Genomic DNA, 16,400 nt, shown 5'->3' with positions numbered 1-16,400 from the left:
GCAGCGTTTTGCAGAAACGCAGTACAGTCCATATACATATGATTTCCTATGGTTCTATAGACTTCTATGGGTACGCTGCAGAAAAGCATGTATTGTGTTTGTGCTGCGTTTTTGCTGCTTTTGTGATGTGTTTTGTGTTTAATATCAGCCTAGCAACAAGAAAAATTAAAAAAATGAAAAATGCAGCAAACATGCAAGTGCAAAAACGTAATGCAAAACGCAATACAGAAACATATCAAATGCAACCTGCATAGATACAAACCTAGACTTACAGGGTGAAGACACCCTATCGCTGTCTGCCAAATGTGCTCCTCTGTAGTCATCTTGTCACCCTGGCTGAGTAACACATTACTCAGGTATAGTCCAATGTTATCACCATCAGGAAACCTACCCTGAGAAGTGCAATGAAGCCTTCACTAGAATTCATGCATGTAGACATAAAGTGGCTGCAGGAGGTCAGCAGTACTGAGATGAAACAGAGGATGAAAAGTGAAGTTTCATTTTTTGAATGGCAATTGTGATACATGGTGCTTTTGTAATTGTTATCCATTTAGGCTAGGTTCTCATTTGTGTGTTGCAGGAACGCACCCAAAATGACATGCATTCCTTCATCGCAGAAAATGTGCAGCTCTTTGGAAGGCATGCAGATGTGCAATTAAATCTTAATGACACCACCATGCACTTTGCTGATGGGTGCCCAATTATTTTTGAAAAAGAATAATGCTCTTTTGTGCGGTGTTCATGCATAGGGAAGCTCCAAATGCTCTGCACAAAATCATGTGCACTTTGTACCCAATGCATAGGTGTGAACAGAGCCTCTGGAGAAACATTTACTTCAACACAACAGACACCTCTAGGATCACATTTTTCCCCTTTACAGACTTAAGACCTGAGAAAATGGCGAAGCAAGCCTATGAAATGAGTAACACTGTTCCTAACTGGAGAATGTAACTGTTAAATATATTAATACCATGTTAAATGTAACAGTGCAGGTATGGTCATAGAAATGTATCCAAATGTTTGGAGGAGAAACATAAAAAACCAGTAAAGTGAAGACACTAGTGTCATAACCATATCAAGGCATAGTTTTCAATTGACCAACAATTGCTAGAACAGCACATCTCAAAATCAGAAGTACAATGTATTCTTTATTCCGTGCACCATAAAACACCAAAAAGCGACCATTCCATCCTATCACACAAACATGCGTTCTTAAATGAACTAACATCATATGTGTATAGTATGTCTTAACCACTTGCCTACTGAGCACTTTTACCCCCTTCCTGCCCAGGCCAGTGTACAGCTTTCAGCATTTTGAATGACAAATGTATGGTCATGCAACACTGTACCCATGTGAATTTTTTTTTCACACAAAACAGAGCTTTCTTTGAGTGGTATTTAATCACCACTGGGCATTTTGTTTTTTACACTATAAATGACAAAAAGAAAACATTTTGAAAAAAATGGTTCTTTGTTTCTATTATAAAATTTGCACTAGGTCATTTTTCTCCTTCACTGATGTGTGTTGACGAGGCAGCACTGACGAGGCAGCACTGACGGATATTGATGAGGCGGCACTAATGATACTGCACTGATATGTGGCAATGATGGGCACTGATAGGTGGCACTGAAGGTCAATAATGGGTAGCACTGAAGGGCAATGACTGGCGGCACCGACTGGCAGCATGGACGGGCACAGATTGGCAGCACTGATGGGCAGCACCGTTGGGAAAGGATAGGCAGCACTGCTGGTCACTGATGGGCAGCACTGCTGGTCAGCACTGTTGAACACTTTTGGGGCTGCACTGATAATCAGTGCAGATATCTGCTTTGACAATTGCCGACTACCAGCAGTACTTTCCTCATGCTGTGACCGCATGAGGAAAGTACTGCCGATAACTGGCAAGTGTATTTACATAGTGGTCAGCTGTAACTGGACACAGCTGATCACATGGCAAAAGGCAGCTGTGATTGGCCTTTTGCCATGTCATGTAATCAGCTATGTCTAAAGGACACAGCGATCACAGACAGCGAGAGGTGCACATTCTGGGAGAACACCATATGATGCCCTCCCAGAACTGGACTAATGTGCTGTAGCCATCATTCGGCTATAGTGCGATAGTAAATTGGTTCAATTCCACTGGACTGTTAAAGATGAATCCCGAGTTTGAGATTTTTCATACTTCTATTGAGTCCGCTTGGCTCAATTTAAGAATGAATATGTAATACCTGATCTGCCTCTGGAAGCTGGAAATCATTGTAGTAGCCCAAGCTACTACAGTGATGGCTGCTGTCTTTCAGGTGCTGTAGTGAGAAGTTGCCCTTCTGTATAGTAAACACTGAGGGTTACTTGATTGGCACTACCACCATTCAGAGAAAATCTTGTATTTTTCTCAATAAATGCAAAGCCTTTTCTGATTGGACGATGTGAAAATCATGATGACATGGCCCTTCCTCCCCACTTTGTCTGTTCAATGCGCGCTTTGCATTCATTGAGAAAAATGCAAGGTCTTCTGTGAATAGAAGCAGTACTGAGTGACTAACCCTATTGTTACTATTCAGCAAGGCAGCCATTGGCAGAGCACCCAGAACACTGTGGCCATTACAGCTTCCACAGACACTGATCAGGAATTGTATATGCCTATTTACATTGTGCCAAGCACGACAGAATTACACTTTTCCTTTGCAGTATTTTTATTTTTTTTTCTAACTTTTCAAACGGTGACAAGGTCTCTAAGGGTTTTTTTCTCATGTTTAATCCACAAAGAAACATACATTCATCCCCCTGAGAGTGTATGATAAATGTACAGTTTCCCCTAAAATAATACCTACCCCAAAAATAAGACCTAGTACTATTTTTGGGAATTGCTAAAGTATAAGACCTACCCTGAAAATAAGACCTAGTTGTGATCAGGGCTTTATTTCAGCTGGAACATGGCGGAACACCATTCCGCCACCTCCAGCACTGGCCCTGCGCACACCCATATCTACTGTCTCTTATAAACACAGCCGCGTGGCTGAAGTGACAGCACCATCCGCTCCCACAGAACCCCCCTACCTCTGTAGTCACTGTGGGACAGGGAAGGAACAGATATCTGCAGGCGCAGTGTGTTTAGGGACGGTGCATCTCCTCCTGCAGCCTAATGCATGGAAACCGATGCCCCAGGGGTGATCGCTGGCCAGTGGGGAGCAGTGAGTAAGTGTGCTTGGTGCACTGTGTGGGAAGATAGGACCCAAAACGGAAGTTACTATAGAGAGGGGCCGGCTGCTGACAGCTATGTTTTGCAAAGCTAGCTAACCATATGAGGTCAGTGGAGGGGGGATGGTGCAAAGGTGAGCTACAGTCAGGTGTTGCAGAGGTAAATTGAGTCAGGTGAGTTGCAGACAGGGTGCATAGGTGAGCTGCGGCTGCGGGGGTGCAGAGGTGAGCTGAGTTGCCACCCACCTCTGCATCCCCCAGCCTCAGCTCTGTACCCCCTGGGCTCAGCACTGACCCCCTGGCCACAGCTCACCTCTGCATTCCCTGTCTGCAACTCACCCCTTCACCCTGTCTGTGGCTCCTATCTGCACCCTGTCTGAAACTCACCTGTCAAGTCACCCCTGCAACACCTGACTGCAGCTCACAACTGTCATCAACTGGCCCTGTTCATAGTAACCCTCATCCACAACTGCCTGCAGCTCACCTCTGCACCCCCTGTCCACACCTGGACATTTAAAAAAAAAATAAGACCTACCCCGAAAATAAGACCTAGTGTGTTTTTTTTTTTTTTTTTTTTTGTTTCTTTGAGCCCAAAAAAAATATAAGACCGTGCCTTATTTTCGGGGAAACACAGTAGACAGAGCCAGTCTGAGGAAGAAATTTTGCCATATTTTGTGTTCTGTCTGTTCTTCCTCTCCAAACAAGACTTCTCCCCTTTTAAAAACACCTATGGCTTTACATGGTGGAAGCAAAAACCTTCTGTAAGGTATTCCACATAAAAAATTGGCAGCAAGGGTGGCACACAGACTTTATTCATCACCCCTGCGTCTCAGCCATCTGTTGCGATAAAAATACTTTCTATTTAATCTTTAGCACATATTGTTCATATTTATATCAAGCCTTTTATATAGGAAATCTTTGAAAGTATTATACATTCCCTTTGTCTAAACATTTTGTTTGAATTGCTATTAGTATATCCTCCTATGTTGTATTTCAGTCTAAGTGCGTGAATTTCTGGAGCTTGACCAAAATATCTCATAAGACTTGAACAATAAAAATCAATAGAAACCGTAAAAATGTTCATCTGCAGTTACCATTTATTGTTTCATTCCAAATGTTTGTATTGTGAAATCGATCTATAGGACATAGCTAAGTATGCACTGTTAAATACACACATATCCATCTATATATGATTTGTTATCAATATGGTTGTTTATAATATCGGTCACACTCATCACATTAGGAAGCAATCCATTTATCAAAAGAAGGTGTTTTTCTGCCAACACTTATATACATGTGTCGCCTTTGCATTTGTTGTAAATAGACTTTAAAAACTGGTACTGGCTTATCATTTTACCGATAGCAAAGCTGAATGGTGAATAGGATAAATTCCCATCCTGTTTGAATTGTCTATTGTGTCATTGCAAGTTTTATCTGCTATTTTTTTCTTGCTTCCATCAGGGTAACAGACACAATTATTTATCTCCATAAAAGCAGCTTTCCTGAAATTGTAAGTGGGAACACAATATGACATGTGCAATTAAGGGCAAAATAATTCAAGACTTGTCTTCAAAGACAGTCAAACACTGACAGTTAACCAAGAACTTTAGGTTCCTGATTTCAGTGGTCATTTTAGGCCCTAACTACGCTCTGGTGTTAGAGTTCTAACAGTTGGTAACCTACTTGTGGGGATGTGCAACAGCAGAAGAGGTCAGAAGATAGAGAGAAACAGAAATCCCTAGAATAAGTAGGAAAATGGTGGACAAATGTAGCCAGTAGATGGAAAAGGACTAAGTGAGCAAAAGGTTGAAAAAAATGTAAAATAAAGTAGGGTAGACAGTCGGAACCCTAAATGTACAAAGTGAGAAGATGATGAAGACAAAGAGGGCAGAAGATGGAAGTAGTGGACCAAAGGAAAAGAGGACAAAGTGGGTATGGAGATAGATGGAGTTCACAGTGGAGGGAAGGTGGTTCACACACTGATGTGAAGCTAACATAGCAATTAAACTAGAGCATAGGGTAGGACAATATGACAAAGTTGCAATTATTACTGAGTATAAAAGTATATGTCACAAATAAATAATATTTATGCTGGAATCTTGGAAGGTAAGTATCCTTTGTTTTTTCAAATACTCGTCAAAGTTTTATAGGCATCTTCAGTGTTTATGTACAGTGAAGCAAACCTTTTTTGCAAAAGAACTTGAAAATTTTCAATGGTGCATGTGAAGGAACACACTTTATAGCTCAATTGGTGTAGCCATGTCTGTATATTTCTGTGCACATGAATCTGAATGCCCAATGTGCATCAAATTAGTTTTAAAAGACTAAGAAATGCTCTACTGAGAAGTACTGAAAGACCTTTCCTCTTATGCTGTTTGCTGCTGATATGACCTTTAATTGTGGAATTGTTTGATCCCAATCCCACTTTTCAACTTGTTCACCTGACTAAGCTTCTATCTTCTCACCAATTCAAAATTGTTTATATGTTTGCCAATGACTATCTCACTAATTACACCTCTGCCATCGGGCTGACTTGGTGCTATCCTGGACTTGGGCTTTTAAGCCCCAAGAATGCCTTCCTTCCTCCTGTTCCATTGCCATTACAAGGTCAATAAAGTATTACTATGGTCTCCTGATGTATGCGCTGTGATGTTGAGATGGTCAACTTATAAATTCCTTTTACAAGTCCTCGTCATAGTGATTGCAGTCGGTGGATGACTAGAGTCTCTAAACTATATCAATATATACAGTATAATTAGACTACTACTCAAAACATTAGGAAACTTTTTTTTTTAACACAAAATACTATATATAGGATATATGGGTTTGTCGAGCCAACAACCTGCAGAACATAGAGATGGGTTCAAGGAGAGAGTCAGCTGGACAAAGAGCGAATGGTGCTAAAGAACAGGAGATGGCATGCCAGAAGAGGAAAGCGGTAAGGAAAGTGAGTGCATTCAAGGGGGAGACTAAAGAAGTGCAAAATAGTAAGAAAGGGGGCGAGAGAGATTGAGAGATTTGTTATACAGGACTGGAAGTTAAGAAAGCTACACTTGTGAAATGATTATTTGAGTATATGTAATCTGTGTTCATAATGGTATTAATACAAGTTAAAGTTTGAAAACTTTTAAATATTTTATATATGCTACACAGTGCTTGTGTCTTGTAGATCCCCTCATCTGACTGCAATTTTCAGAGACAGAACCTGTCTAATTTAACACAGCAATCCCCCTGTAGTCTTAGTCATACACTATACAATTTTCTGTCCAATTTCTGCCCAATTTCCTTTAGAATTACCTTCAACTATGTAGTGCAACGGCCTGCCTAATTAGATACAATCAAAAGTGTTAGGTTTGACCTCATATTAAATGGTTTTTGGTAAATCTAAAGCAAAATTCTCAAATTTGTATAATGTATGGCCAGCCTTTCTATTTGGACTACTTACAATACTCCCAGTAGGCAGAGATCCTGTAAGCCTTTGCCTAGGCTTTTGACTACACAAGGAAGCTCAAGGCAACAAGGAGATTTGCTGCTTGGATGTTGTGGATTTTTGTGTGGATTGCTTGCTGTGTGGAGATTTTTGGTTCCTAAATAATAATACTACTCCCTATGTATGTGTTAATTTTATGATTAATGTCCAATTCATTCTCTTTAGGGTTCTGAGCCGTAACAGATCAGACGGAATTCAGTCTCTGAATGTGGTAGTAGTAACAGACATAGTAACATGTCAATATGCACTGCATGTTATTTAAGAATGTCTATTTGTAATATATACATATTAAAGCATACCCAATAGAACTTGGTACATATTGTAACATCTCGTTTTTATTAGAGAGCAGATCATGTGCTCTGCCTAGCTTCATAGTGCAGCATCAGCATCTCTTGCTCCAGCGTGCTTATTGCAGCCTTACCTCCACAATCTATCATATTTACTTCATCAGGCTTCTCCAGAGGCCAGCAGTCATACTCTGTGTTATCCAAGTCATGCCAGCTTTCAGTTGCTTCCAATGTAAGGAGCTAAAACATACATAAATGCATCCGTTAAATCAGAATAAAAATCTAGACAAAATATGTTTCTCTGAAAATCATTCATGTATTAAACATTTGCAGATATAGCAGATTTCAGTGTTCCCTTAGGTGTATTACTGGGAGATTTGTGGGAGTAATCTGTGTTTTTCCGCGACATCAAGTTCTAGAAAATCTGTTACATTTCACATTAAATGAGGTTTTTGGGGGGTGGCAATCTATTAGTGTTATGGTAGACTGCTTAACGTGAACAGCCTGCCAGGTGAACAGCAAAACTGGAAAGTTTGTGACATGGCAAATAAGGAAGGAAAACGTCTAATAGGAATGAAATCTGTGTGTATGTGTGTGTGTATGTATATATGTGTATATATATATATTTTGGACACATTGAATAAGTGAAATAAGTTTTGCCAATAAACTTATATATCCTGCATATAAAACATTAATACATACATTCAGACAGTGGGTAGTGCACGGAACAATAATATGTATATATACCTACCATTAAACTGCCAATTAGATGCAACAGAAAAAGAAATGATTTGAAGCCTTTCATAGCAGAGCAGATTATTACATCCCAGATTCTAGATATTTACTTTGGGATCCTGGGGGAGCTCTTTAGTAATGATGCTGTGCCTGAGATACACAGCCAGATGTGATGCTGCTCTTGCTCTTGCTGCTCTAATTTCTCCCTTAGGACTGGCTATTGGATGGTACAAAAAGAAAGTTGGATGTGCTCAGCTGTAAAATCAATTACTTTCAAAGAAGTACATTTCATGTTATCATTCAACATGAGCTCCATCTAGTGGATATATGCAGAAATGCAGTTTGCCTTAAAAAGGAGCATCAGACTTTTTTTTTTTTTTTTTTTTTTTAAATTATTAGTTTTGAACAGAGTAGGGAAATGTAAGAAACACTACTAAGTTATTATCGATTCCTGTGGGGAGGTTTCCTTTGTGATTACAGAACAAAAAATTAGGGTAATTGGATTGCCAGTAAAGGTAATCGCAGACAGCGATAAAACCTGAGATTCTAACCAGGGGCGGACTGACAACTCATGGGGCCCCCAGGCAATAGGGGATCATGGGGCCCCTGTGTCCTTGCCCAAACTCAAAAAAGCCTATGAAAAAGGTACCGGGGCATCTCATGGGGCCCCCTACTAACCCTGGGCCCTCGGGCAGTGCCTGAGTTTCCGCCCCTGGTTCTAACCTTTTCCTGTTGTATTAAAAAATGAGGCTCTCTGTCCCCATTGCAGAGCCATCACATCACATCCTGTCCCTTTCACTTCTGTCCCTGGAATAGAAAGTGAGAGTAAATGTTCATTGTGGGGACACAGTAAGAGAAGTTCCAGCCCTACCACAGTCTACCCAAAAAAAGAGAGATTTTCACACTAGTTGGGCTTTCTATTTTTTAAAGAATTGACTGTGTGAATGTGACAAACGTCACACATCTGCAACCAAAAATTGTTGTGTTTTGTCTAATATGTTTATTTCCTATGATCGTCCGTATCCTCTAGTGGCGATAATGCATAATTTTTTCTGATTGAGCTATTTAAGGAAAATACCACATTATGGCACCTAGATGGTACGTACAGACAAAGTAAAGTGATTTTTTTTTTTTTATTGCAACGATGTGAATGTTTGTCATAATTATTGGTGATGCACTGATATAACAGCCTCTGAAAGTTATTGGCTGAAAATACAGTAGTCGGCACTTTTTTGGTGATAATTGACCTTAATGCAAAATTGCGTCCCATTGACTTCAATGCAAAATTGCGTCCCATTGACTTCAATGCAAAAATGCCCTACTGATGTCAATGCAAAATTGCATCCCATTCGTTTCAATGCAAAATTAGAAATGAGGAAAAACGTGGCTAAACAGTAATGCGAAAATTCTAAAAAAAAAAAACACGGAAAAACTTGCATTTTTAATGCAACTTTACACAGCTAATGCTACCAGCATTACTAAAACGCCAATTTTGTATGGAGACTTATGAAAAGCTTGATGAATGTTCTCCTGATTTTCAGGTGTCATGTCTTCTATAAATGAAGAGATTGTGTATTTTTGGGAATGCTGTGCTTTGCAACACTTCCTTCATTGAAGATGCTGCTGGTGAAGAAACACTTTGTGATAATCCAGAAGAAGCAGAGTGTTTCTGGAATGAGAACTCTGGAGAGAAAAGCTGCTTGCACTTTTTCATAATGCTCCTCATCATTTCATTCCATGAAGTATATATTAATGTCTTTGAAGCACCTCTGGCATGCCAGGATGGGTTTCGTCATCATTGTAGCATTTGGAAAAGAATATTTCTTCTCCAAATATTTGGAAATTGTAGTTTTGATCTCAGAAGAAATTGCACTGTGGAAATGTTTCCAAACGCTAGATGTTGGTCTCATCATTTTTACTGAGAGGGAAAAAAAAGAAAAAACAATTTACTGAGCAGACTATAGGTAAACTTTACGCTGTGTTGTGGAAAACATTTACATAAAGTCTCAGAAATCTTTCACTAAGGTCCTCATGTTCTATAGTTTGAATACCATGTCATATATTTATCATTGTAAAAGAACATATTCAACACTTTTTTTCTATTTTGCCAATTTTTCATGAAAAAAAAAACGGATTTGAGAAAAAAATGGGGAAATAAGCGGTTTTCCCAAATGTTATATCCTAGCATGTCTAACCATCACAAGGCAAACTATGAACCATAATTTGAGTGTAACTTTCTGACTCTTGATAGAAAAACCCCTCAAGAAAATGAATTAAAGGGAAACTAGAATCATTTTGGATCAATGTAATTTAAATTGGTTTAAAACCTTCACATATACCCATTGAAGTGACAGGCCTCAGGTGATACACAGAGATGAAACAAGTAATCTTTCTAAAAAGTTGTACCTGTTTATTTGCAGTATTCTCTTTTCTCCATCAGTTAAAAGTCCAGAATTTATAATGCTTTTCTGAGAGTTCAGAAAAAAAGGGGCAGAGTGCTGAAGTCAATAAGGAGAGCTCTAAGAGCAGATTGAAGTGGAGGGATACACCCCACTCCACACAGCTCACAGGAACAAAGCTGAGGCTTGCAATTTGCTGGAGGTTCTTCCCTGTCACCATTTTTCTCTTGGTGTCAGGAAAACTAACTGGGCCACAGACAGCAAAAAAAACCCAACAGGTGTTCTTAAACCTCTCCACTCTATAAAAAAAAAAAAAAAAAAAGTTTTGCCTTTTAGTTCTATTTTTAATATCATGTAAGTGGGAAATGTGGTGAAGTAAAGGAAGACGGCACACTGTAGTACTGTTATATACATTCACCAGCCACTTTATTAGGTACACCTTGCTAGTGCCAAGAAAATATCCCCCACACCATTACACCACCGTTTATACAAGGCAGGATGGATCCATGCTTTCATGTTGCTTATGCCAAATTCTTACCCTACCATCTGAATGTTGTAGCAAATGTTGTAGCAACCAGTCTGTCCATTCTCCTCTGACATCACCAAGGTATTTTCATCCGCACAACTGATGCTCACTGGATATTTTCTTTTTTTCAGACCATTTTCTGTAAATCCTAGAGTTGGTTGTGAGTGCAAATCACCATAGATCAGCAGTTTTTGCAATGCCCAGACCAGCCCGTCTGGCACCAACAACCATGCTATGTTCAAAGTCACTTAAATCCCCTTTCTTCCCCAGTCTGATGCTCGGTGTGAACTTCAGCAAGTCAACTTCACCACGCCCACATGCCTAAATGCATTGAGTTGCTGCCATGTGATTGGCTGATTAGTAATTTGTGTTACCAAGCCATTGAACAGGTGTACCCAATAAAAATGCAAGTGCGCGTAAATGTATTATTATATAAAATATGTGATATGTAAACATACTGCCAAAATATTATGCTATGTTACATATTTTCATCATTGCATTGTACCTGGATGTATGGTTTTGCTGTGATGTTTTATGATTTCCTATAATTGTACCAGCACAATTAAATTTCCAATTTTACCAACCACACAACTGTTATTACCACCTTCTAATAAAACATATCTTTAAAAGTTTTCTAATTTTACATTTACATACACTTTAACTTTACACATTCATAGAAAGGGAATAGTGCTGTGGGAGTTTTCACAATGCAGTGACAGTTGTAAAACTGCTGCAATACAAATGACATTCACAGCCCACTGCAAACTCAGTATGAGTCAGCATTCTTACTGTTCTTTATGGGGAATTCTGTGAGAGAAGCAGATCAAAGGTCATAAAGGAATCTTACAGCCAGTGTTGCTGCTTGTTTAGTGAATTGCTTCACTTCTGAAGGAATGTGTAGCATGAGTAAAGTCATTGTGTCATGCAACGAACATATTTTGTTACATTTATCTAACTGCCAATCCTTGATTTTCCTAGGATTGAATATTTGTCTCTAGAAAGGTTTGTTCTTGTAAATGTTTATAGATTTTAATAAATAGTTCTTCTACTGTTTGTTAAATTGCAGTTAATATTTTGGCACCTGTATGGCTGAATTCCAGATATGCTTGATATTGCATATTGGTTATATGTAACTACATTGGTTCAGCTTGGATGAATGTACTGTAAGTATACATATTCTATATCTGGCCAATTATTGTGGAAGCAGAGAATCACTGTAGTAGTTGCCACTACTACAGTAATGGCCACTGTCTGGGTCCTGTGCCAAGTGGCTGCTCTCCTGCATAGTAACCGCAGTGGCTCACTCACTCAGCTTGGTTTCCATTCACTAAACGTCTTCTATTTTTCTCAGTGAATGCAAGGTGTTCTCTGATTGGACAAGGTGGAGCTCATGATGTCTCCACCTCACATCTCTACCTTGTCCAATTAAAGAACTGCTTGTATTCACTGACAAAGGTACAAAGTAATCTGTGAATAGGGGTGGTAAAAAGTGAGCGACCCTCTGTGTTCACTATGTAGAAGGACAGAAACTCGGCGCAAGACTCAGAAGACCTCAGTGATCACTGTAGTATTGGTGACTACTGCAGTGGTTCTGCACTTCCATAGCTATTCCACAGGTATGAAATATGTATGTTGTTACATGTATAACGGAAAGGAGCAATGGGAAAAACATTCCAACAGAGCGGTGACACCAGGACCAGTGTAGGAGATAATACTCCATTAAAAAAGCACTTGAGACCCACTTATGGCACATAAAGGGTCACAATATTTCGGTGTGTGTGGTAAAAAACAAGGGGAGCACAAAGTGTGTTGCACATATTGAACACCGAAGAATGTGAAGCTTGAGCACCAGTCACTTTATTTTGCACAGTGGACTTTTTTTATAGCAATATACACAGTGATTTTTTTTTTTTTAATTGGGACTTTTATATTGGATATACACTATATTGCCAAAAGTATTGGGACACCCCTCCAAATCATTGGATTTAGATGTTCCAATCTCCTCCATGGCCTCAAGCACCTAGGCATGCAGACTGCTTCTACAAACATTTGTGAAATGAGTTGCTCTCAGGAGATCAGTGAATTCAAGTGTGATACCATGATAGGTTGCCACCTGTGTAATAAGTCCATCTGTGAAATTCCCTTGCTAGTAAATATTCCACGGTCAACTGTTCGTGGTATTATAACAAAGTGAAAGCAAATGGTAACAATAGCAACTCAGCCACAAAGTGGTAGGCCATGTAAAATGACAGAGCGGGGTCAGCGCATACTAAAGCTCACAGGGCACAGAAGTCACCAACTGCCTGCAGAGTCAATAGCTAAAGATCTTCAAACTTCATGTGGCCTTCAGATTAGCACAACAATGTGAAGAGAACTTCATGGAATTGGTTTCCATGGCCAAGCAGTTGCATCCAAGCCTTACTTCACCAAGTGCAATGCAAAGACTCTAGAGCAGTGGAGGTGTGTTCTCTGGAGTGATGAATCCAGCTTCTCTGTCTGGCAATCTGATGGACGTGCCTGGGTTTGGTGGTTGCCAATTTGATGGAGGGGGATTATGGTGTGGGGTTGTTTTTCAGGGGTTGGGCTTGGTTCCTTAGTTCCAGTGAAGGGAACTCTTAAGGCGTCAGCATACTAAGACATTTTGGACAATTTCATGCTCCCAAATTTTTGGGAACAGTATGAGGATGGTCCCTTCCTGTTCCAACATGACTTGACACCAGTGTAGAAAGCAAAGACCATAAGGACCACACTTGAATTCACTGATCTCCTGAGAGCAACTCATTATTTCAGAAATGTTTGTAGAAGCAGTCTGCATGCCTAGGTGCTTGAGTCAGTTTGGGGCGTAGAAACTTGACTGGCCTGCACACACAGTCCTGATCTCAACACAATAGAACACCTTTGGGATGAATTAGAGCTGAGACTGTGAGCCAGGCCTTCTCCTCTGACATCAGAAGCCACAAATGCGCTTCTGGAAGAATTGTAAAACATTCCCATAGACACACTCCTAAACCTTGTGGACAGCCTTCCAAGAAGAGTTGAAGCTGTTATAGCTGCAAAGGATGGGCCAACTCAATATTGAACCCTATGGACTACGACTGGGATGCCATTAAAGTTCATATGCATGTAAAGGCAGGTGTCCCAATAATTTTGGCAATATAGTGTATATTATTTATTCAGGATATATATTTGGCACTTTAGATTTTGACACTAATATGATGGCACTTTTATATTTTGTAATGAACCTGTAGATTAAAGATTTACTTCATTGGGTTTCCCAGACTTGCTTGCACAAAGGAATAAATGTATATTATTTACAGCATGTATGAGGTTCATATACTGCACTTGAGATTGATGTAGAATGGCACTTTACAATTTGCCATGAACTTGTAGGAGATTATTTTGGTTCTTTTATTTTTATATACTTTACTTTTTATTGGGTCACAGTAAGTGCTGCACTAATTAAAAACATCCTATCTTCTAGCTATCCAGATACCAGCACCTGACCAGAAATACTTAGTAGCATAGAGCAGCAACATGAGTCCTTAATAAAGCATTAGGATCCAAGCTCTACTAATCAAAGTCCATGAATCCATGTAAGGATGGCAGAATGAAACACAATAGGGGATCCTTCTTCTGTGAAGCAAACAAAAACTGCCCTCTATGTCGGGCAACAGTTCAGTTCTTGCAAGTTACTTGAAACATAAATCTTCGCAAAGACTTTTCCATTGGAATCTTCACAAAGACTTCTTTCCTTTCAGCATAACATGCCCAAACCCAAGCTAAAGCTACCTCTCCCTCCTTTTTCAGAAAAGGATTTAGAACAAGGCATTTGACCCTTTTTTAAGTTGTAATCCTGAGGAACTTGGTTGGAGGGCTTTGAATGAAAGTCTTTTCTCCTTAGGGTTTGTGAACTCTAGCAAGCTGCTGCCCCTTTGCCATAACAGCCATCCACTTGGACTTGGCTTCAGCTGTTCCTTTGTATAGAAGTTGAAGCACCCTTCTCTTTAATTTGCAAGGATAATAGAGAAAGGTATATAAGAAATAGGGGGCTTGCCCCCTTAAAAGTACTTAACGATCGAGAATAAGCCAGGAGTCTATCTTCTACTGTGAACATAATTAACAACTTGTATCCTGGGTATTTGTCATCTGAAGCTATAATAACTCGGCTTGCTGAACAGTCCTACCATAATGTAAACAGGGGTGGTGCTTGTGGCTTCCCAATTTTCTCTCTAGCAGTAAAACTCTGGCTTGGGAATCTGGACCATATTTTCATCAGATGTTGATGGACCACTCCTGATCCCTGTGACCAGCCTTCACGACCAGAACCTTATCCATGTGTATGGATCTTCTCAAACACAGAAGTTCCTTTTTAATGGCCTGGAACTGCTGCCAAAGATGGGGGGTATGTTCAGTTCCAGAACTGCTTGGTCACAAACAAAGTCCCAAATTTCATTCTCACACCAGGAGACCCACCTAGGCTCTATCTCTTCCATGACTTCCTCTGCGACATAGGGGAAGTCATATCCGTTTTACAGAGCCACCTGTTGTTCAGCGTGCTGCTCCGTCAGCCTGTCTGGGTATCCACTACCTCCCCCAGCAACTCCGGTACTCATACTCCCACCTGCGTACGCCATCTTGCTACTTATTTCTCATGGCTCTCCTTCTGCTACACCCGGATATGGCACTGCAGCATGCCCTGCTTTCTGGATTGTCCAACTCTGGGCAACAACACCTCCTGCTCCTCCAGATAGGCTTACTCACTAATGATCACCTCTCCTGTTGGGCAGACTCTTCCAGCACACACTTTTCCATGCTCTGAATTAACCTCTTCCCTGCCATCACATACTCCGGCATTAGCAAATCATACTATAAAGCAGGCAGTAATACACAGAATGGAGGCATTGTCCCATGTCTCCCAAAAGGCTTCACTCACACTCCAGTGCCTAGTTTACTTCCTCATCGCCACCAGCCGAAAATGCCTTTGTACTGATAACTGCGTAGCAGACATTTTTCTATAATAGCGCACACACACTGGCGATGATCCTGCCTGAACCTAGGTAGACCTTTCTGGTGCTCTTGCTCCCGCTCCCTGAGTTAACTCTTTCCGTGCCACCTCCAGGAAATGCTTCTGCACTGGAAGCTGTTCCCACTGTACAGCAGACATTCCCCACTGTGGCACAACACTTTTTCATACCAATTACCATCATGCGATCCACACAGCAATACTGACAGTTCCTCTCCTCCTTTTTTTTTTTTGGCTGTTGTCGGCAGCAACTAATGCAGTACAGTATTTCAGGGGAATATCCCGGACCAAGCCCCCAAATGTAGCACTACTCCTGTAAGAGCCACAGGAATACTGTCTAGGTTTCCCACAATCTTGGCTTAACAGCCAGACAGACTCATTCAAATGTTTCTTCAATGACCAGTCTAGAGGTGTTTTTGTTTTTTTTGGAGAACTTGGATATGGTTGAGGGAATTAAGTGAGATACTCCAAAAACAAACTATGTACACTTCAGGACTTAGTTTCTAAACCTAGCACCTACCTAGGAGGGTGCTATATATGTATGATTTGATCATTTTCTAAGCTGAGCGAGATTGTGCTCTGAGCTTTATGATCTTTCGCTATCCACTCACCTGAAGGGTGATGTAACCTGACTTCATTTATACATTTCCCCATACCTTCTCTTATCAGGAGAATTTTCAACTTGAATTTTCAAGATTGGTAGTTCTGGTTTGTCAGATTCACAAATGAAAGCTTTGCTGC

At 40.2% G+C, this 16,400-nt stretch overlaps 1 protein-coding gene across 1 annotated transcript in view; it reads right to left on the bottom strand.

Annotated features, from left to right (window-relative positions):
- The window catches only part of LOC149473686 (atrial natriuretic peptide receptor 1-like), a 206,497-nt gene extending 191,227 nt beyond the window's left edge, over nucleotides 1-15,270 (bottom strand). Inside the window, exons 1-2 of the mRNA XM_089674786.1 lie at nucleotides 15,178-15,270; nucleotides 7,111-7,216 (exon numbers count right to left, since the gene is read on the bottom strand). Of these exons, the coding sequence (XP_089530912.1) occupies nucleotides 7,111-7,216; nucleotides 15,178-15,270 (199 nt within the window). The remainder of the gene's footprint in view (nucleotides 1-7,110; nucleotides 7,217-15,177) is intronic.
- Between the last annotated feature and the right edge of the window lie 1,130 nt (nucleotides 15,271-16,400).

Source organism: Staurois parvus, unplaced genomic scaffold (assembly GCF_062004578.1).
Source record: "Staurois parvus isolate SC_StPar_1 unplaced genomic scaffold, SC_StPar_1.0 ptg000012l, whole genome shotgun sequence".
Lineage (NCBI taxonomy): Eukaryota > Metazoa > Chordata > Amphibia > Anura > Ranidae > Staurois > Staurois parvus.
Note: the sequence above shows the minus strand (reverse complement) of the source record. Positions and strands in the feature narration are given on the sequence as shown.